This window comes from Globicephala melas, chromosome 18, assembly GCF_963455315.2.
Source record: "Globicephala melas chromosome 18, mGloMel1.2, whole genome shotgun sequence".
NCBI classification, from domain to species: domain Eukaryota; kingdom Metazoa; phylum Chordata; class Mammalia; order Artiodactyla; family Delphinidae; genus Globicephala; species Globicephala melas.
The window spans coordinates 16,451,389-16,473,413 of record NC_083331.1 but is presented as its reverse complement, the minus strand read 5'-3'; the positions used below and the strand labels follow the sequence as shown (position 1 = coordinate 16,473,413).

The following is a 22,025-nucleotide window of genomic DNA, read 5'->3' as shown; positions in this document are numbered from 1 at the left end:
CAAGTAAGGTCCCAGCAAGAATGAATCACAAAATTACGTGTGCCCTTCAGATTTTCCTTCTTACATAGGTTAAAAAAATACTTATTTTTTCACCATCACCAAGTGCAGATGCTAGACCACCAGACCACTTCTCTGCCGCCCCTTGCCCCTGACCCCAGGCCTCTGAGAGCATTTCCAGCACTCGCCACTCGCCACTGCCCAGATGTCCCCATGCCGCAGGAAGAAGCAGTAGAGGGGCCTTCTGAGTCTGAAGGCAGCCGGCCAAGGGACCTGGTGGCTGGCGGCACTCTGCCTAATTTCCCAATCTTTCCTAACTCTGCCCTTCCGGCGATTTTCACATTTTCTCCTCCATTTTACTTTCAGAAAATCTCTGGGGAATGCGGCTTTTGTTCTATCGCTTCACATAATTCCCAGGGCTGGGAATGAAAATGATTTCCTTTCACAATCCCTGGCTGAGTGCCTTTCACATCCCGGCTGTGCTCTGGGGCGATTTATAAACTGCGGGGTCTGGGGCTCTTTCTTCCTCCTCTCTCCCATCATCATTTAGAATAAGACATTGCCCATGGCCAGCTCTGAGGTCAGGGTGTCCTCCGAAGTCAGCCACTGGGGCTTCTGCTCCAAGGCAAAGACTCAGTCGAACCACAGTGATGAGAGCAGGAGAGCCATTCACTCCCGTCAGAAGAAAACTGAAGGAGGCCCTACAGCCCAACTTCTCATCCACGAGAACAAACAAGACCCAACGTCTCCAAGTATCGGGGTTGGCTTTGAACTGAGACTGTGAAAGCACATTTTCCAAACTTGTCAGGATTGTGTTTCATTTCTAGACCTTTATTCTCAAAGGGACAATGAGGAAGAGATGCAGCTTAAGAAGTCTTGAGCTGAGAAATGAAGTTACTTTTCTTTGCTGCCATTACACTGAGCAGGGGAAAAATTAACCCGAGGGGTTCGTGTTTCCCTGTCACAACAAAGCACAGAAACCAGACAGCAGCATGTCATTAGGAAAGCGATGTACCTTTGAGCTGAAGACCACTGTCCGTCAGCTGCCTCCACGGATTCCTGTCCCTCCACTGGACTCCCTCCGGGTGCCAACTGGTCAGAAGCTGAAACAAGACAGAGGGGTGAGCCGAACAGTCAGGCCTCAGACTGGTCCCGGGTCAGGGGCTCTGTCTGAGCCCAGCCCCAGGGAACAGAGTGGACACCATGGGCTTACTTTGCTACCTCCTGAGCAAGAGAACATCTTCATAGCTGAGGCCACAAAGGTCCATTCAGACCTATCTGCCTTGTTACATCTTTTGTCTGAGGCTGTGTCATCTTGTTGGTCACTTACCAAATCTTTACTCGTGCCTAACTCACATAACAGCATTGAGCCTCCATACCTGCTGCCCTGTGACTGTCTACGAGGTCTGAGCATCCATACACACAGGGTTCAGACCCAGTGCTGCCATGGTTCATCACTAACCTCTCTGGGCCTCGTTTGTCCTCATCTGAAAAGTGGGGAAATAACGATTATACCCTCCTCCCAGGGTTGCCGTGATAATTAAATTAGATGCCTTCTACAAAGTGAGTACACAATGCCCCACACACAGCACAAACTCAAAGAAGCCAATTCTTATTTCTAAGTATGGGAAGAAGCCCATGGGGAAGGCACCGAAAAAGAACCTGGGTCTGTGAGCCACAACGAGGAGGGAGGTAGCGGGACTCGGAAGGAATGGAAACAAGGAGGCTGGGTAGAGACACATCTCCTGCTCACCCTGCACTTTCATTTGGAGAGGTCAGCATCGAAGATTTTAAAGTAATCTATATTCCCATTTCTCTGTCTCTTTTTTTTTTTTTACACTAATCATTGTTCCAGAGACGCTCAACTTCAGAGAGGCTCCCATATTTGATTTGAAGCTCCAGAGTTCTAAAAATTAGGAAATGCAGGCGGGGCTTCGTCTCCAGCCTTCTGTCCCCAAACGAATGAATGACTTCCTTTGACATTAGGGGCTGTTAGCACCTCCCTTCCTCCTGAACCTGGATCAGTGATTACCTCTGTTTTAAGATCCTAAAAGCAATGGGTAATTTTTAGCACAAAACAATCAGATGGAGGCAAGTTCAATTTGCTAACAGACTGGTCACTAATGAACATAATTGATGACACATGTGGAAAAACGTGGGCTACTGGACCTTTCCCCAGTCTCTCCCAGGCTCAGGCCCAGGATGAGGTGAGAATTTGGCGGATCTAGAACCATGTCACTGGGGCAACTCTGGGTGATGATTCATATGGAGTATTTTGCTCGTGCAGAAGTTGGGGCTAAACTGACAAGGTTCATAAACCCCTCAGATGCGGCATTTGTATAAGGTATGGGTTTCGACGGGAGCTGGCTAAGTGGAGTTGTCATTAACTACAGGTTCATTTGCGCATCGTGGCACATCCCACCCCACTCCAAACACATGCAAAAGACTGACTCCTGCTCAGCAGTATTTTATGCTCTTTGGAAATAGATTATTCCCATATGGGGTGGGATTTTGGTTTTGTTTTTTTGCTAATTCACTACTAGTCTTTTTCCAAATACCCTTTATCCCTTTCACTTTGAATTACAGAGTTCATTGCAGTATTGTTTTTCTTTGAGATGTAAGCCCTATTATAATTTAAAAAGGAATTGAATTTTTCAAAAATGGAAACATTCAGGATAAATGATAAGGACAGTATGTTTGAAAAGTCTGAGTTCAGTTTTGTTTTGGCACCATCGCAAACAAAGGAAAAAGGAACTGATTACAGATGGGAATGTAGGGTTTTTTTCTACTGAGAAAAAGTAGTACTGCCTCCAGTTTGCCCATCAGCATCAGAAAAGGGTTCAGCCTCCCCATCTAGTGTCTCCCTGTGCCTCAGCTCCTCCAGATGTAACAGGATACTAGACCATACATCCGTCTCCTACTCAGCTCACAGAAATGTTATAAGAACCTATGAGAGAAAATCTCCACAAAGTAGTACTGTGATCACAGAAGTTATTTGGTTTGTCTTTGTACCCCAAGTAGGGGTTACCCTAATAAAAATAAAAAACTGAACAAGAAGGAGTTGGAGTTGCTTTAAAAAAAATAAAAATAAAAAGAGGGAATATAGCAAAGAAAACTGTCTCTTTACCTATCGACAGTCAGGCTCTGTTTCTGATGTGCTCCTGCTTCCAGACGGCACCAAGATTTCTTTGTAACCAGGATGAATAATCTATTTTCTGGTTTAACCTCTCACAAAAAATTCTGGACGTAAACTCAACACTAGGAAATAATATTTCACAAATCTCTCAGTCTCCCCTTTATGCAACACCTCTTCATGTTTTTCTTCCAATTTCTCTTCTCAAAAAATTTTTCAACTTAGCTTTTCACCGCTGATTCCGTTCTCTTGCATCCACAGCACAATTTTCTCTCTTCTAACCTGGCCGTGTCTCATTTTCTCACTTGTGTCTTAACCGTGGTCCTCCTCCATATCTACTCCCATTTCACTCCTATGAAACTCTCCCCTTTCTCTCCTTGAGAAAAAATCCCCTGATTAATAGTGAGAGAAAGACGACCAGCTAGGATTGTGTTGGGGAAAGAACTGAGATGGCCTAGTGAAAGCTGGACAGGCCAAATTTTGAGTTCATGCTGCCTGACAATTCAAACAAGACTTGGTCAACATGGAATTGCAAGACTCTCTTGGAATTTCTACACATATATATTTGACATTTTACCCCAGTGCAATTCCACAATCCAGATGGTGGAAGAATTTCCTTGTTTACTTGAGATAAATTCTCATTCATCGTCTTTTGCTCCCATGAGACCCACTGCTCACAGCCCCTGAGGACTGCCTATTAGGAGCATCATTTTGCTACAGTTTAATGCTCATTATCGGGCAGAGTTAGGAAATGCAGCATTCTGGCTAATTACGTTTTCTGACTAATTGAGAATTACAATGTACATCTTCCATGGATTACTAATATCTAGCCACCAGGAATAATCTAAATACCAAAGCTAAATTGAACTCGGTTAGTCCTTCTTGGAAAATTCAGAGGCAACTTCAGAATATCAGGGTCATCAGAAATGGATGCAAATGTGCAGAAGTACAAGATAATTGGGGTTTCATTTGATACAAAGTAAATGTGGCTTTTGGTGTGTAGCACCATGGGAAATAAGTGTACCATTTCAAGCACATTATTTTTTTTTTTATAAAACTCGAAATGTGTTTTGAAATGTTTTAAATGTTTAAAGGAAACAAATTCATCACCTGCTAATTTACCAAACAGTATATGTGATAATCCCAATTCTGTAACAAAAAGTACACATGTACACACATACCCTCACACACAAGTCTGGGAGGATGGGCACCAAAATTTTAACAACAGTCTCTCTGGGTGATGGAATTAACAGGTGCTTTTGTTTTCTTCTTTCGGTTTATCTGCACTTTCTGGTTATAAAAAATAATAATTCCTTCTATAACGTAAATGAATAAACAATCCTTAGTTGAGCAAACTAACACAGCCCAATAAATAATTAAAAGCAGCACAGAAACCCATTTCAATGTAGATTAAGAATGGATTAAATGAAAAGAGTGGTAGCAGAAGAAATCTTCCCCTGTTTGGAAAACAGCCATCACACATGCTATGTTGTCAAATGTGAACTTGGCCGGGGGGAGGTGGGGGAGCAGTGCATAAGTGATAGCAAGGTGGAGTCTGGGAGAACGCTGTTGTCTTGGGGAATATACATGGGATTTGGGTCATCGCCTGGACGTTACAGGCAGGGCTCTGTGGTCATAAAGGATATGATAGGATTTGGGGTTACAAGAAGGGATTCTTACTTTTGCAATTAAAATAATTCCTTGTCTGCATTTCTGCATCTGTTTCTAACCTCCTAGATAGAATCAGATATGGGAAATCACAACTTGCTTTCAGTACTGATTCTCCCCCAGTGGGGAGGGGGCTTGGCTGGAGCCTGAAGTCAGACTCTGTCGGGTCTCCCCAGTACCCTGTCCCAGTCCTTCCCAGCACAGGGACGGTTGCTGGCCTTTCTGTCCCACCCCACCCGTAACTCCCACCCTGCCCTGCTCCGGCCTTTACTCTGCGGGGTCTCCACATGTAAGGAGCACCTTATCTCCTCCTGCTTGGTTCCATCAGGGTTAATTTTCCAATAAATCGACCTGCTCTGGGGGGAGGGCAGGCTGACCGCACCATAGTGTTCATGGGTGTGAACAGAGAAAGGAGCCATGGATGCTAGAAATATTTGTGGAGGGAGACACCATCAGTGAGAGAATTTTATCCTAGTGATGAAAAGCGTTCAATGGAGTCTCCACACTTGGGGGAGGGGTTGCCATTCTAGGATCACCCACCCCCTTGCTTCCTATTTCTGTCCATGGGCAAAAGAGGCCATGCCCTGGAGGAACTACATCTCCAGCTTCCAGAAGCCCCTGCATTCTCCAGGGACCAGAGCAGAGGCCACATCCTTGCCATGCCCATTCCTGCCGTCACCTGCACGTCCTCTAAGAGTCTTTCAAGTCCTCGGTGTGTCTCCAGCCTCACCTGTGCTCGCTGTCAGCCCTGTAACACCCTGCGCTCACCTTGCCTGTGGCTCTCCTTCTGCCTGCTGATCTAAAGCTCCTGTGTGCAGCAAACCAGTATTATATTTTTAACCCCTGTAGCACCACTTAGAGTTTTGTGCCAAGCCTCACATATTTGTTAAGTGAATGAATTCTCAACAATAGGGTCCCTAAGTGATTAAGCAGTCGGCACACCTGACCTGTCTTCAGCACTTTACAGCTTTCGGATGATACACAGTATCTCATATGTTCCTCAAAGCCACCTCCCTCGTAAAGCAGGCACTCTATCACCTGTGCCTTCAGGATGAGAAAAATGAAGCGAAGAGGCTGAGGCTCGCCCCAAGTGACACAGCTGGTGACTGGATATCAGGACCTGGATGCAGGCCCAGGAATTCTGATGAAGGGCCAATGCTCCTTCCACTATGACAACGGTTCCTGAGCCCAGCAGCTCATCCGACGGCCCCGTGGAGGTGGCTGACCAACCAGAGCGGAACAAACCCTTTTCTGGACCTGCTGAGTCACTCTCTGCACAGGCCCCGCCACCTGTACTGTCAACCACGGGTGATTCTGATGCCCTCCCACCCACGGCTGCCTCCCACCCACAGCTCTGATGCCACATCCCGGCCAATGATACCAAAGCTGACAACCAGTGACTTTACCCAGAAGTCGCATGTTCCTCCAGTATTTACCTGCTGATTTGTAAAGAGTTCATTTACACCTCCCAGGATCTTCCTTCTATGGAACGCTGCTGGGTTAACAGGTCAACTTCTAGAAAGCCTGAGGTTAAAATTGGCTATGCCATTCATCAGCCCCAAGTAGAAGAGACTGGGAAAGTTTGACAGCCATGCTTATGAAGGCCTCAGAAAAGCTGTTGAAAAGCTTTGGAGCCGAGAACGAGGGCCCAGGTTCCGCAGCCGGGCTCCAAACCAGCTGGATCTCAGCTCGTTGGACACGTCTGGGAAAGGCACTTGTATCGTCAAGACTCTGTAAAGCCAGGGGCAAGGACCCTGGCAATTAAGTGACCACAAACCCATCCAAGAATTACCCATGGGGGTGGGAAAGTTCTTCCTGTTGGGAAGAGTGAGTAAAATATGAAGGGAATCGGCAAGTTCCCCAGCAGGCACGCTGCTTAAACTCAGTCAGGAGAGAGACCCTCAGCACTAAAGTTCTCCAGAACGATTAGGAATTGTAAGAAGTCCTCCGAGCTGACTTAACCTGCCGTGAACCCAGCAAGTGGACACCCACGGCCTGTGATTTATGGGGAGGAGTCGCCTCCAGGGAGGAGCCCGGGCTGCCTGCCTAAGCGCCGTATGCGGGTCAGCCTGGAACCCATTATGATAATCGTTGGGGGAATCAGCTTGGAGACAAGTTGAAGCAAGTTGAAATTTGAAAAACACATTAACAGGGGTCTGAAGAGATGCCAGAAGAGCCTGCCAGCAGGGACAGCTGGAAGGCCAATTTTTTAGTCAATACTGAAAGGTGGTTGCTTAAATATCCGAGTCAAACACATGATTTCTCTCCGGCTCAATACTCCCGTTTAATTGCGCTGGGGAGTCTCTCCACTGACACATCTAACACCCAGATACAGAGCGGAGTGAAAGAAAAGCGTGTTATTGAAGTGCAAATGAGGTCCTGGGTGGAGCCTGCAGGCCTGGGTCCGGCTGGAGAGGTTCCTGCCGCCCCGCGGGCGCTGGCTGGGCTTCCCGGCGACCCCGGCAGAGAGGGCTGAGGAGGGCGGTCCGTCTCAGCTGCCCTCATAGAGGGCTCTGTGGGTCGCGCCTCGCCCCTGCAGCTCCACGGACTGCCCAGGCCCCAGGGGAGTCTTCAGGAGCCAGGGTTCTCCCAGGGAGAGGGAGGCACGGCGCTGGAGCCCAGTCAGAGGGAAATGCGTGCCCCTGCGGAGCAGTCGCAGGCCTGGCCAGCAGGTGACAGCCTGGTGAGGTTGATCGGTGAGGAAAGCCTCGACTGGCGTCCTGACGTTGGGAAACAGGCTGGTCTCTGAGGTATCGAGACCCAACAGCCTGACCTTTGGAGGGAGTCCTGCCAGACTAGTGGTGCCTGATGGGAACCCTTTCCCAGGATGACGCCCACAGAGGGGCCCAGGACTGGAGGTGAGAGTTGGGGCAGCCCTCACCTACCTCAGAGCTAAGCAGGACGTTATCAGATGTAGCTAGAAACCCAGGAGAACTGGGACCTCAACCAGGATGAAAAGGAAAAGGCAGGCCCTGGGGGCAGGTGACACGAATCCCTCAAGGCAGAATCAGTGATAAGAAGAAGCCTGGCGAACTGGAACTCAGAGCACCTGCAGAAGCCATAAATGCACTTCCTGATTCAGTGGGTCTGGGTCTGGGGGGCTCGCCTGAGGCCCACGGCCCAGCTGGCTTTGTCCTCATTTCCCCAGGCCTCCAGCTCACGGGACACGGTTTCCCATTCACCCCCAGCGTGTGAGCTATTCCTTGTTCACAACTCCGCTAATCACACCCAACAATCAGAAACCTGTTCAGGTGGGGCTCAGAGGATCTGACGCAAACATGGCTGGGCCATCCTGAAGCCAAGAAGTCCAAGTGCAGCTGCCTATGCCTGGGGGAACTCTGCAATCGACCTGGTCTCTTCCTGAAGGAGGGCTCCCATGGATGTGGGCTGCCGCAGACAGACAGCCTGAGGAGCGTCTTGCTTCCTCCACTTGCTGGTTGTGCGACCGTGTACAAATTATACCACCTTTCTGAACTTCAAGTTTCCTGCCTCTCTTAGGGGACTAGGCACGGGACTGGTGTAGCACAGGACTTGCATCAAATACGATCATGTGGGTAAAATGCCCAGGACAACCAATATCAGTTCCCCCCACCCGCCAAACTGAGGTGGCCTCAGGTTCCCCTTCTCTTGCTGTTGGGTTTAGTTTTTGTCCAGGGAAGCAGCAGTTAAACGAGGTACTGCATCAGGGTCCCAGGGGAGAAATTTGTCTCTCACCTCTTCGCAAGAGGCCAGCCCTGCCTAGCCCTGTTGGTTTCTCCCATGGAGGCACCCCCTTACGCAGCAGAAGTTTGAAAAACGAATCTCTTCGCCTTCCTGGAGCAGGCGTTCTTAGGGCTCCCCCTGAGCTGTTTATGGAGCAGCCATTGAGGAATACCAATGGCAGAGGTCTTCTCCCCTTGGGTGTCCCCATGGAGACCCAGCAGCTCCTAGCTTGTCCCGTACTTCAAGCTCACACTTCTTGTGTGTAGATAGGGAAGCGCAAGGCCAGGCTTTCCACGGCTCTGCCCACCTCCCTGACTTCGTCCCCTCCAGCTCCCTTCCCCTCCCATCCCTCTCTAGACACACTGGCCCTCTTACTATCCTGTGAACTTGCCAAGCTTGTGTCTGCCTTAGAGCAGGGTGCTGCCCGGAAGCCCGCAGCTGGAGAGCCGAGTGCTTGCCCTCCAAGAATGCTGCCCCCTCCAAGAACCCTTCTTAGCCCTCTTCTCCATTACTCAGTTTTATTTTCTTCTTAATGCTTATCACTACCTGAAGTGATCTCATTTATTTTGTTACATGTTGGCTGTCTCCCTCTACTAAAACCCAAGCTGTGTGAAGGCAGGGGCCTCATGTGTTTAGTCCAAGGAACATCACAGATCCCACATAATGCCTGGCCTCCACTCTCTGCATTCCTGGAGCATCAAGAAACATTACTGAATGAATAAATCTATGAATGTTACATTCCAACTGTAATAGCATTGGACAGCTGTTCAGGGCGTGAACACTGTCAGAAACATGTTAACTGTAAGCAGGTAGGGAGCGGGGAGGGGAGGAAAACGCCTCTGGGTGATGGCAAGAAGTCTGCTTTGAGCTTCTCATGCTCCAGAATCCAAGATTCTACCTGCCCCCAGATCAGAGCAAGGGAAGTTTTGCTCTGTCTCCTTTCACTGGAATTGAACAGAAGGGTGCTGGTCATTCCCTCAACCTCATGTTCTGGGATCAAACTAGAGGGAAGTGTACAGGCACTGGGGCGGTGCCCAACGCCAAGGGCTCAAGCGACACTCAACCTAAGAGACGTCTATTAAAAAAAGATAGCTAACTCTTTGCAAGGATTATTAAGCTGTTCTAACTCTTTACGTGGATTGTCTCATTTGTCTTATGAAATTGTCTCAGTGACCAGGGATGGTTCTTGAAAGATCCCTGGGACGCGATCCTCTGTAACAGACACACACTGCTGCTTTGCCTCAAAAGCTTAACTCCACCGGGATCACCGAACCCTAAATGGGGTTTCCAGAAAGGGAGAAGGAGGCAGTGGCAGCACGAAGCCAGAAAGGAGAGGGGGGCGGGCCTGCTGCTACAGTGGTTCGTTCTGCAAGCCCGTCCCTGGTCCTCCAGCACTCCGCTGGGACCCCACTGGGTCAGTCCTGAGAAGGACTCCTGAGAGCAGTCGAGGGTAAGCATGAATTGAGAGAAACCCTCACTTCCACCGCCTTCAGGGACAACGAGGAAAAGAGGGTCCCGGCGCCGGGCTTTGTGGTGGGGTCCATGCTCTGAGGTGTCTAGGGGAGCACCACGCGGTACCGGGAGGTCTCCAGCACCCCTCCCTCACAGGCAGCGCGCCACCGAGGGCACCGCGTGCAGAGAAACTTCATTTTGTGGGTTCACGGCGGCTAATAAGTTTTTCTGAGGATCACAGGTTCTTTTGGAGGGGGCAGGGAGGGCCCTTTTCATAATGAGGGACTCCCACTTGGGACACTTGCGGTGGGGAGCTGGGTGGGTTGAGGGACCATTTTTAAAAAAGCTTCCTCAAAACACAGAAGCATCCTGCCCCGGGGCCCCAAACTCCACCTGAGCTGCCCCACTCCGGCCCTTTCCCCTCCCCGGGAGCCGGTCCTCTGAGGCCGCGGCAGCGCTGGGAGGCTCTCTAACCATCTGGGCTACTCACCGCGGGCTGGTTCACTCTTGGGGAGCAGCTGCCGGCTGTCTGCGGACCTCATGACGGCCAGAGTTCCGCTGTCTCGACGTCCCTGAGCACTCGCTTCCGCAAGAAAAGCACGAGGAGAAGGCCCCCGAGCAGGCGCCCAGGCGGGGCCTTCCTAACTGCCGCGGAAGGCAGCAGCTGCGAGGCGCTCCTCACGCAGGTCACGCACGGAAGACCCGGAAGAGCACTGCCCAGGCCCCGCCCCCAGGGCACGCCCGGCTCCCCTCCAGTTCAACCGCTCGGCCTTTCAGGCCTCCGCGAGGCACCCAGAGCCCGTGGGCGTCCCCCAGGGATGACCTGAGGGAGGACGCAGCTTGGGAAGAGCACCCCGCGCGCGGCAGTCTTTCTGTTTCCCCTCCTCCATCCCGGGCTCTGAGAGGCTGATCCAGCCGCCTGGGGGAATGTCCCGTGGCCCCTGGAGGCTCACGGGTCACATTCTCGGACGCCTTGGACACTGAGGTAGCAGTGTCAGCACGGGGTCTCCCCTGAGGGATCCCGGCCTTCCTGTTCCTGCTGGAGCTGCGCCCCGGTGCGGATGTGGGGAGGGGAGGGGAGGGGCAGAGACCCCCTTCCCCAGAGCTTGACAGCCAAGACTCAACGTGGGAAATCCTAGGCTGATAGGGAAAAGGTGAGGGAAGTATAGACAAGCATGAAAAATAAATAAATAGAGATGGGGGCTGACATCCGCCCAGAGAAAGGGGTGACTTTCCTCTATTATAAGCCATAACCGGGGGCTACCTACCCCCTACCTACCTGGGTGCCTTTTCCCATTTTGCACCAGACACTGTTTGGGGTCCGGGAGGGGCTGTCCCATCCGCCCTTTTCACATCCTCTCCTGTCCTCTTTCTCAGGGTCCATCTTGAGATTTTCAACCAAGACATCCTTATTCATTTCTGTTTTGTTTCCAGCTCAGAACTGAAAGTGGGTTAGATCCTACTGACACAGACCATGTTCTAGAATCCTGTTTCTCAGATTTCCAGCTTGAGAGCCACCCGCAGCGGGGGGTCTGGGAGGAAGTGGTCTCGGGTTTGAGCTAGGAACACCTAGTTTGTTAACCCTGTACAGCCCTCTGTCCTGTGGGGAGGACCAGCTGGTGAGAAGGACCGGCGATGTGGGTGGGTGAAGCGCCCAGAGCCTAGAAATTCAGAAACTCTAATGAGGGTGGCTCCTGGTTCTTATTAGCCAAAGCTATTTCTACTTTTTAACTTAGGTCTTTCTATCTCAAGTGTCTCCAGCAATAAGATGTGGCCCAAACCAGTCACAGCTCACAGGCATGCTAAGGTGAGCTGCTATCCGAATGACAGCACCACCAAAACCATTTAAAAAGCTTTCAAATTTCTATCTCTTCGTTGGTATAGCCCCACTTTTAAAAACAGTAACTATAATTCATTTGTCCCAAAGAGACATCCTTCCTAAATTAGCTACGTAAACGAGGAACCTCTGGATTTAGAGATTTTCCTCTGCAGGCCCCAGGAGCAGCTAAAGATTAGCTTCTGTCAGAATGAATCCATTTCCTTCACCAGTTTGCTTCAGAGGTTCAGGAAGGTTTGCCTTCGGCTACTGAGTCTCCCCTTGAGGTCAGCATTTCCCAGCATTAACTAGGGCGGTTGTTAAGAAACCCTGACCGTGTGGGGGGATGCGCTCCTCCATACAGCTGAAGGAGGCCTCTTTGGTGGACTCCCGCCAAATGGTGTTTTAACCTAAACTCACTCTCTTGCCGTCACTGGAGCCAGGTGAGTCACAGATTTTGTCTTTCTTCCCTGTTTTCAAAGCCAACAGACAATGAGGAAGGTGGAAGCTGCCAGTGTGTGAAGAAAGCCTGTCTGGAGCCTCCCTGGAGGCTGAAGAGCAGAGGGAAATCCTCCCCCTGCTGCAGGAGGGGCTGAGAGAAAAGCCCCTTCCTTGGACAGGGAAGAACCTTGAAAACAAACGCATGAGGGACCCTTTAGGCTGGTTCCATTAGGCCAACTCAAGAGACATCCTAACATCCAGGATGCAACAGAAGAGTGTTCAGGGCAAACTGGTCGCACAGATCCTCAGGGGCTGTTACCAAATGGAAGGTTGCAGCGTGGGCATGGGCAGGGATGGTACCCACGCTGGCCCTCAAACCCAAGGAGCTCACTAAACGCAGCTGAAGTTGTTAGTGAGGAAAAAAAAAAACATTCAGCACAAATGACAAGGCTTATCTTTTTTGCTTACCCTCAGGATCAAGCCGAGTTTGAGGTCTCCCCATGATCTCATCCTCTGAAGCATTCAAGTTCTGGATCACAAAGTATGTGGTCATTTTCCCTTTCCCTTTCACTTCAATTTCACCCCTCTCAATTATTTCAAAACCTTGATTTTCCAGGGCTCTGCCCAGAGAAAAGAAAAATGCCCCTGATATCCAAAGATCGCAGGTCTGCAACTTGAGAGTCAGCTGCAGTGGGAAGGGTGATGCGAGAAGAGGAGTACAGGGAGGGGACCATGCAAAGGGACAGGGCTGCGGGATGACTACGAAACGTGGAGTTGCTTATGTATTTACTGGCCGCTGAGAGATGCTGAAGACAAACCACAGAACGGTGCAGACCAGCAACGTTTCAGATTCATGGCCAGCTGCCTCAGCCAGGGCTCAGCACTCATCAACCTTCCCTCGTCCTTGGCCAGTTTTGTGGAGATTGCAGACCTTCACCATGCTCATCACGTTCCCGCATTTAGCACCTGCCCTCCCCACCCTCACGCTGCTGACCATGCCTCCTACTTCGTGACGTGATCCATCCACAAAATTACAACCCTTAGAGCGGAGACCCTGAACCTTCTCATCCCATTGACCACACCCATCCTTTCCCCCAACCTGAGAGGATGTCTTGTTCAAGGGCATCCCACCCACGCTCCCTTCCTACCTCCTCAACACTTGGCGCCCTGGACCACCTCTTCCCTTATCTTCAGCTCCCTCTTCACTTGCCACCTCCCCTCAGCCTGCCAGCACGCCAAGGTCTCTTCCATCCTAAATAGAAGTAAAAACCGTCTCACTTGATTATCTTCTGCTTTAATCCCATACAGACACAACTGCTGTTGTAGCATGAAAGCAGCCGTAGATAATATGTAAATAAAGATCCTGGCTGTGTTTCAATAAAACTTTATTTACAAAAACAAGCAACAGCCGAGATACGGCCTGTGACTATAATTTGCCAATCCCTGAACTGCACCATATGCTCCTTGAGAGCAAAAACTATCTTATAGTAGAGGCTCAACAATATTGTCTGCCACAATGTCCTCTGTAAGTGTGGCATGGAAGGAAAAACACAGGCTTCCTCCACTACCCCCATCTGGTGGCTACTAGGCACTCTGTACGTTCTGGAAGAAAAAGGGACAAAGAGAGCCATGAATAAGTGAATGGTTACCTGCAGGCCCTGGGGCTAAGATGCACTTTGTTGGGAAGCCCGTGACTTTCCATCCTACAGACTGTATTCACAGTGTCACCAAACAAGCAGTTCCGAGGCATCTTGTCCCCCATGACACCTGCCAAGACTGGTGCCGTAGGGATGCCCACTCCAATCTGCAGAGAGAACCTCACTGAAAAGGGACCATCAGATACTCTTGTTTTTATTTTTAAATTAAGGTATAATTTACATAAAAGGCATACATAAAATGCAGACCTTAAAGTATTTAGCTCCACGAGTTTGGCAAATATCCCTGTAGCCACCATCCAAAATAAAATACAGACTAGGTCCATCACCTTTGCAAAATTATCTTGTGCCCCTTTCCAGTTAAGGTCCATCCCTCCCTGCAGAGGTCACCACTTTCTTATTTCTCCTCCCAGAGATGAATTTGCCTGTTCTGCAACTTCACATAAATGGAGTCATATAGTATATTCTGTTTTGTATCAGACTTCATTTATCCAAGTCAATGTTTTTAAGATTCACCCATACTGTTATATGTATCAGTAGTGCATTCTTTTATTTCTAAATATTAGTCTACTGTAAGAATATATCACAATTTATTATGTCCAGTCTTCTCTTCACAAACATTTAGGTTATTTCCCATTTGGAGCTGTTGTGAACATTCTTTTACAGATCTTTTCATGGACGTACATTTTTCATTTTTCTCAGGAAAATACCTAGAAATAGAATTCCTGGATCACAAGGCAGATGTATACTTGTATTACAAATATTTTTCCCATTCTGTGATTTTTATATATGCATTTTCCTTAATAAGCAGAAATTTTTAATTTCAATGAATGTATTAGTTTGCTAGGGTTAACAAAATACCACAAACTAAGTGGTTTAAACAACAGAAATTTACTTTCTCACAGTTCTGGAGTCTGGAAGTCCAAGATCAAGGTGTCAGCAGGTTTGGTTTCTCCTGAGGTCTCCCTGCTTCGCTTGCAGATGGCAGCCTTCTTGCTGTGTCCTCACATGGTTTTTCTCTGTGCACACACATTCTTGGTATCTCTTCATGTATCCAAATTTCTCTTCTTATAAGGACACCAGTCAGATTGGATTAGAACCCACCCTAACAGCCTGATTTTGACTTGTTACCTCTTTAAAGGTCCTATCTCCCAATACAGTCACATTCTGAGGTACTGGCGGTTAAAGCATCAGCATATGAATTTCAAAGGGAACACAATTTGGCTTAGAACAATGAAGTTAACCACTGTTTTGCTTTCATAGTTTGTGCTTTTTGAAGCACTAAGAAATCATTGCTTACTTCAAAGTCATGAAGCTATTCTTCATATTTCCTTCAAGAAACTTTATGGTTCTATCATTTAGGTCTGTAATATATATCAAATTAATTTTTATAAATGGAGTGAAGTAGGATTGAAGTTCATTTTTCTTCCCATATGTATATTCAATTGTAACAGAACCCACTTTTTTTTTTTTTGCGGTACGCTGGCCACTCACTGTTGTGGTCTCTCCCGTTGCAGAGCACAGGCTCCGGACACGCAGGCTCAGTGGCCATGGCTCATGGGCCCAGCCACTCCGCGGCATGTGGGATCATCCTGGACCGGGCCATGAACCTGCATCCCCTGCATCGGCAGGCGGACTCTCAACCACTGCGCCACCAGGGAAGCCCAGAACCCACTTCTTAAGAAGAGATTCCTTCTCCACTCAACTGATTTGGTACCTTGGTCAAAAATCGATTGTCCTTAAATAAGTAGTCAATTGCTGGGCACTATATATTGCACCAGTGATCTATTTGTCTATACTTCTGCCAATTCCACTGTCTTTATTACTGCAGCTTTAAAATAAATCTTGAAATTAGGTAGTGTAAGTCCTCCAATTTTGTTATTTTTCAACATTTGAAACAGTCTATTTTTATTTTCCAATTTGTTTATCCTTAGTATATAGAAATTCAACTAATTTTTGTATACTGCTCTTATATCCTGTGATCTTGGTAAACTTACAAGATCTGGTAGTTTACTGCAGTTCCTATAGGATTTTCTAGATGCACCATTGTTTGGTTTATGAATAAAAATAAATTTACTTTTTGCTTTCCAATACTTATGTCTTATTTTTCTTTTTCTTGCCTTATTGCACTGGGGTGGGGATTTTGGTATATTTGACTAGAAGTGCCCTTCTTTGAATTTACCCAATTTGGGTTTCTTTAGCTCTTGAATATGTGGGTTGATATCCTCCATCAGTGTTGGGAAATTCTCAACCATTGTCTCTTCAAATATTTCTTCTGACCCATTCTCATTCTATTCTCCTTCTAGTACTCCAGTGCACATATGGTAGCCCAATTGATATCCTGCAGATCTAGGATGCTCTATTCCACTTTTTTCACCCTGTTTTCTTCTTTATGTGTCAGTTGGAATAATTTCTATTGCTCTGACTTCAAAATTCCTGATCCTTTCCTCTACTGTGTCTAGCCGCTTTTAAGCCCATACATTGAATTCTTCTGATTTCTGACATCTTGGTTTTCACTTCCATGGGATGGATAGATAAGTAGTGTATATGTATACCTCATCAGTTCAAATGTGTTGTTCCCCTTTTCCAGCAGATTCTTTAAAATATTTATCAAAGTTGTTTTAAAGACTGTCTGATAATTCCAACATCTGGCCATCTCTGGATCTGCTTCTATTGACTATTTTTCTCTTGGCTACACACCACACCACCATTTTCTCATTTCTTCTTACAGCTCATATTTTTAACAATTTAATTGTATAAAAGTACAGTGGAGACTGAAATAGGTAATATTTACCCCTCAGAAAAGTTTATACCCCTTCTTCTGGCAGACTGCTAAACTGGAAACTGAGTGAATTGAATCTGTATTTTAGTTAAGTCAGGGCTTTTTCCAGAGATACTGTTAGATTCCATTCAGCACTTTTTTCTTTTTAACATCTTTATTGGAGTATAATTGCTTTACAATGTTGTGTTAGTTTTTGCTGTATAACAAAGTGCATCAGCTCTATGTATACATATATCCCCATATCTCCTCCCTCTTGCACCTCCCTCCCACCCTCCCTATCCCACCTCTCTAGATGGTCACAAAGCACCGAGCTGATCTCCCGGTGCTATGCAGCTGCTTCCCACTGGCTGTCTATTTTACATTTGGTAGTGTATATATGTCAATGCTACTCTCTCACTTCGTCCCAGCTTACCCTTCCCCCTCCCTGTATCCTCAAGTCCATTCTCTACGTCTGTGTCTTTATTCCTGTCCTGCCTCTAGGTTCATCAGAACCATCTTTTCTTAGATTCCATATATATGTGTTAGCATATGGTATTTGTTTTTCTCTTTCTGACTTATTTCACTGTGTATGGCAGACTCTAGGTCCATCCACCTCATTACAAATAACTCAATTTCATTTCTTTTAATGGCTGAGTAATATTCCATTGTATATATGTGCCACATCTTCTTTATCCATTCATCTGTTGATGGACACGTAAGTTGCTTCCATGTCCTGGCTATGCAGCACTGGTTTTAAATATTATGAAGGCTGGATCAGGACTTTCTCTCCAGCAGGACATAGGATCTGAGCACCACCAAGGTTCTGAGGACGTCCTTATGCTAACCCCAGCCAAGCTTCCAGAGCTTTGTGAATTGTGGGAGATCTCTTTCTGCTTTACAGCCCAACAGTGAGATTTTGGGCTGTCTCCTTGTTCTTCACTCCCACCTGGACTCTCTGCACCTTGGGAGATTTTTCTCTACCATTCTTCTCTGCCCCCAGACTTCAAAGGGTCATTGTAGTGCACTAGGTGAAGGTCAAGAGCACCTCAGAGCAACTTGTCTTAGTTCTCCGACTCTAACATTACCCTTCCATGGACCACGGCCTTGCATTTGGGAAAGGCCCACACTCCTCTAGAACTGGTGATCTCTCTCAGGTCTCCTCCCCTATCCCTAGCCTTTGACCAAATGAACCTATGCATTTGGTGAAGACCTGTGGGGAAAAAGTTGGTAAATGGGTACTGACTCTGTGGCTAGAACTTAACAAAGACAGGCTCTTTGGGATTCTAACCTGTTATTCCAGCTCCAAGGTGGCCATTAAAAGTTCACTAAACTTTTGCCGCGGAGCGGCTGGGCCCATGAGCCATGGCCGCTGAGCCTGTGCCACAACAGTGAGAGGGCCACGTACTGCAAAAAAAAAAAAAAAAAAAAAAGTTCGCTAAACTTTAGACTGGTTTCTTCTTACCCTCACCTCTGGTAGATTACTTCTCCTGGGGCTCTACAAGGGATGAATGTAATCAGTCATGGGTGTCCTCCTCAAAAGGGTTTGCCACTTTCTGGAATTTGGTTCATTTATATTTCTTTGCTATGTGATTTTTAAATTTTTTTAACTACTGGCATGGAAACAGAATTCTCTTGCAGCTTTCAATATCCCAGTCAGACTTACTTGTCTTTTCATCTTTTCATGCTAGATTTTCTTTTCCCTAAAATAAGATTATAAATTTCTCTAGGAAAAAGAATCTACCATACATTTCTCTGAATCCTTCAAAGCACCTAGCACTCATGCATAGTGTGACCTCAGCAAATGTGTATTAAAGGTTTTATGAATGAAAGAATAAAAGATCTCAATGAATATTAATTTTAAAACTGTAGAAGTAGCAGCACAATTCTCTTAAGAGAGAGAATGTTTCCAGCCCTCTCCCCCACTTCCTTAAATAAACCCACATGATATACATTTTCTGGTGGATATTTAATGATGCTCTTAACTATGTCCCTATTCTTATCTTAGAATTGATAACATCGTTTCCTGTGTTTTTCTTGGTAAATCCACTACGCAAGTTTCCAGGAATTCATTGTTTAATTTCATTCTTTTTGGTGTAGCACTATTATTATCTCTGTTGCCACGCCTCCTTCACAAACAGACACACATGCTGTCTATTTACACAACAGTATATTTTCAATTATTCTTCAACAGCTTACATTAGAATTCTTTAACCAAAACACTTATCTCGTATCTGACCACCTTATCTCTTCTCCCTCATTACCCCCCATCTTGATCTTTTAATTTATTACATTGGGGGTTTTATACAGCAGCTGTATCTGTGTGTTTGCAATGGGCAGGTATCATGGACATGATACATGGCCAGCTTTTACTCTGAAGACTGCCATGGACACCATAACCAGGACCTGCAGCATTTCTCAGCTTCTAAATTACTGAGGTGATGGCGAATGTGGTGCATTTTCAGAATCTCCTACCTAGGGATTATCATTTGGGAAAATCCTATTCCATCTTATAAGTGGCTTTATTTATTTTTAGTTGGCTGTTTATTTTGCAGATCTGACTGACAGGAGTGGGAAAGGGATCTAGATTTTAAAAGACTGAGACACTGCTCTACGCCACCGCGAGGCAGTTAGGATCAACCAAGCAGACAGAAGACATTTACTTTTCATCACCAAACATGTCCAACTGTTACACTGTGAACAAACTTCCGTACGTGGAAGAGTAGCTTCCTGTATTCCTGTGAGAAAGGCGAGCAGATGTGTCGCTCGTGGCCACGTGCTGAAGGGAAAGCTATTCTGAATATCTTATGGCACCCCGGTGTCTGGACGGCTGGCTGGAGACAGTTGCACACCTCAGCCTGAGTTCCAAGCCTGTCAGACGGCATGCTGGATATACAACTTCCCTAAGCGAAGAAAAGTGGGCTGTTTAGTGAACCTGAACCACTTGTTGAAAGTCTCGAACAAAAAGGCAGGAATTAGAAGTGAGCTGGCTCCCTATGGATCGAGTGCTACAAAGTCAGTGAGGAGACGCGCTCAGCGCTGTCCTAGGTCATGGACAAAGGAAGCCAGTGTGAATCGCATCACAATCCCGAGCTCCACAGCCTCTTCTCAAATTTGAGAGAATAACATCCTGACTAATATCTCTATTACTTAGTAACATAAGCAAGAGAAGAGACGAGTTGGGAGAAATGACCCATTTTAATTACTGTCACATACCCAGTAACCATCAGAGCAGACTAATAAACAGAATTCCACTTTTTTGTGCGAGGTGGCTGGTATTAAGCAAAGAACTCAGCTGCTCTCTGCCTGGATGGGTTCTCCAGTAACAGGATTCATCACTTCTTTTGCAGAAATTCTCATCCCCAAGGCAAAGTTAGCTATTCTTTGAGCGTGGCTTCCAATAGACACTGGCACACCCCCTACCACCATATAAGCATCAGGTTGTTTCCACCTGTAAGGAGCAGCGGTAAGGGGGGATTCAGAGGGTTTTCTTAATGCACTAAACACTAAATATTTTTGTCATTTTCCATGTATTGATAGAAGGACCATATTAAAGCTGGTGGTTATTTTCTAGGGGCATGAGGGGAAAGGTGAGAAGAAAAATGACTCAGGAAACAGCCATGAGGGAGCCAAAAGGGCTTTCTGCTTTTGGTGGAGATAAGTCCCAGAGAAGACAAAGCTCCTGGGGTCATTGTATGATGCTGTGTTTTAGATCCACATTATTTAGGTTAGACTTGCTGCTGAAATGAAGGAGTACTATTCTCTGGGAAAACAGTATGCCCCTCAAAGGCAATCTTAGCATTGGGTAGTATAAGAGGATTTTTTAAAAATTAAAATCCTAAAATACCTCTACTTCCTTTTTAGTTCTTCCTCCCAACCCCACTCTCATCCACACCAAACCCCAGACCAGTGAGGGGAGAGGAAAATGAGGACCCACCGCCAGGTACGTGACCTGCCTAGGCACACAGGGACACGCACCCCACAGCACCACACGCTTACTCTGTAGACATCGTGGACACTGGTTAACCTGTCGAACTTGGAGTACATTAAATTCAGCATTATTCACCATCTGGATAGGTTCACAGGCAGCACAGATGTTCGTAAATGTCACTATGTCGCTGAAGAGAATTGTGCGGGTTTTAAATTCTCCTGCAACATAAACCGGGTGTCAGTGATAGCCAAGGACGGAGAATACCAGTTCTACCAATTCTGTATTCAAGTGCCCTTTGGGAACCAAATCTGACTGTGCCTTGGAGTAAAGGAGCCAGAATGCCCATCACCATTCACCATCCACCCACCAGACATTTATTGTCTCTTATGATCTGGTCATCATGCTGGAGAATCTTATACTGTGAAGCAGACGGGGTCCCTGCCCATAAGGAGCTCCTAGTCTAGTGAGGAGTCAGAACGCAAACAAACACTCAATAAGACATGCAGAGTGGGCTTCCCTGGTGGCTCAGTGGTTGAGAGTCCGCCTGCTGATGCAGGGGACACGGGTTCGTGCCCCGGTCCGGGAAGATCCCACATGCCGCAGAGCGGCTGGGCCCGTGAGCCATGGCTGCTGAGCCTGCGCGTCCAGATCCTGTGCTCCGCAACGGGAGAGGCCACGACAGTGAGAGGCCCGCGTACCGAAAAAAAAAAAAAAAGACATGCAGAGTGCTGGGGGATGACAGGATGGATTGGGTGGGTACGGGCTTACAGAGAAGACCTTGGCAGGTGGGCCAAGGCAGAGCCTGAACTATGGGAGACCCAAAGGGAAGCGAAAGTTACTCGAAGGGGAGATTACTACCAGAGGCACACCTGCCCAGCCTCAGAAGCACCACTTCGCCACGTACCCTCTTGTTCTAGGGATAACGCCCTGCAGTACTGACCTTCATGGTGCCTTACCTTGGCGCTTGCTGTGCCCTTCTCCTCAAATGCCTTTCCCTCATTTTCTTGCTGAAATTCAGCCTCAAGGCCCAACTCAAGTGCCACACGTTTTATATCGGCCTCCACACGCACACCCACCCCTGTCTTTCTCTTCTGACATTTATATATTATTAATTTCCATATTATCTATGTTTCCACAGTAACTTACGTGGTGGAAAACGTACGAATTTTGGAGTTAAATGGACTTCTGACTGGTTTCCAGCTCTTTTACTCATAAACTGGAGTGAATTTTCTTAGCTGTTATGGCTAATAACACCTCCTTCACAGAAATGTTCAGAAAATTAAGTGAGAAAGCATATGTATAATGTCTAACAGAGATGCTGGCACAATAATTTCTCCTTAATGCACATAAATTTCCTTTTTGTCGGCCACCCCACCCCTATAAACGTATTCTGTATGTATCTGTCAAACCCACAAGACTAAGAGCTCCTTTGGGTCCCCAGGACCCGGGACAGCACCCTGGCAAGTTCCCAT

General features: G+C 47.1%; 1 protein-coding gene across 1 annotated transcript in view; it reads right to left on the bottom strand.

Annotated features, from left to right (window-relative positions):
* Positions 1-10,639: 10,639 nt before the first annotated feature.
* The window catches only part of LOC115866552 (guanylate cyclase soluble subunit beta-2-like), a 35,365-nt gene continuing 23,979 nt past the window's right edge, over positions 10,640-22,025 (bottom strand). The window contains 6 exon segments of the mRNA XM_060288267.1: positions 10,640-10,932; positions 12,678-12,829; positions 13,859-14,013; positions 19,929-20,073; positions 20,614-20,681; positions 20,683-20,771. Of these exon segments, the coding sequence (XP_060144250.1) occupies positions 10,640-10,932; positions 12,678-12,829; positions 13,859-14,013; positions 19,929-20,073; positions 20,614-20,681; positions 20,683-20,771 (902 nt within the window).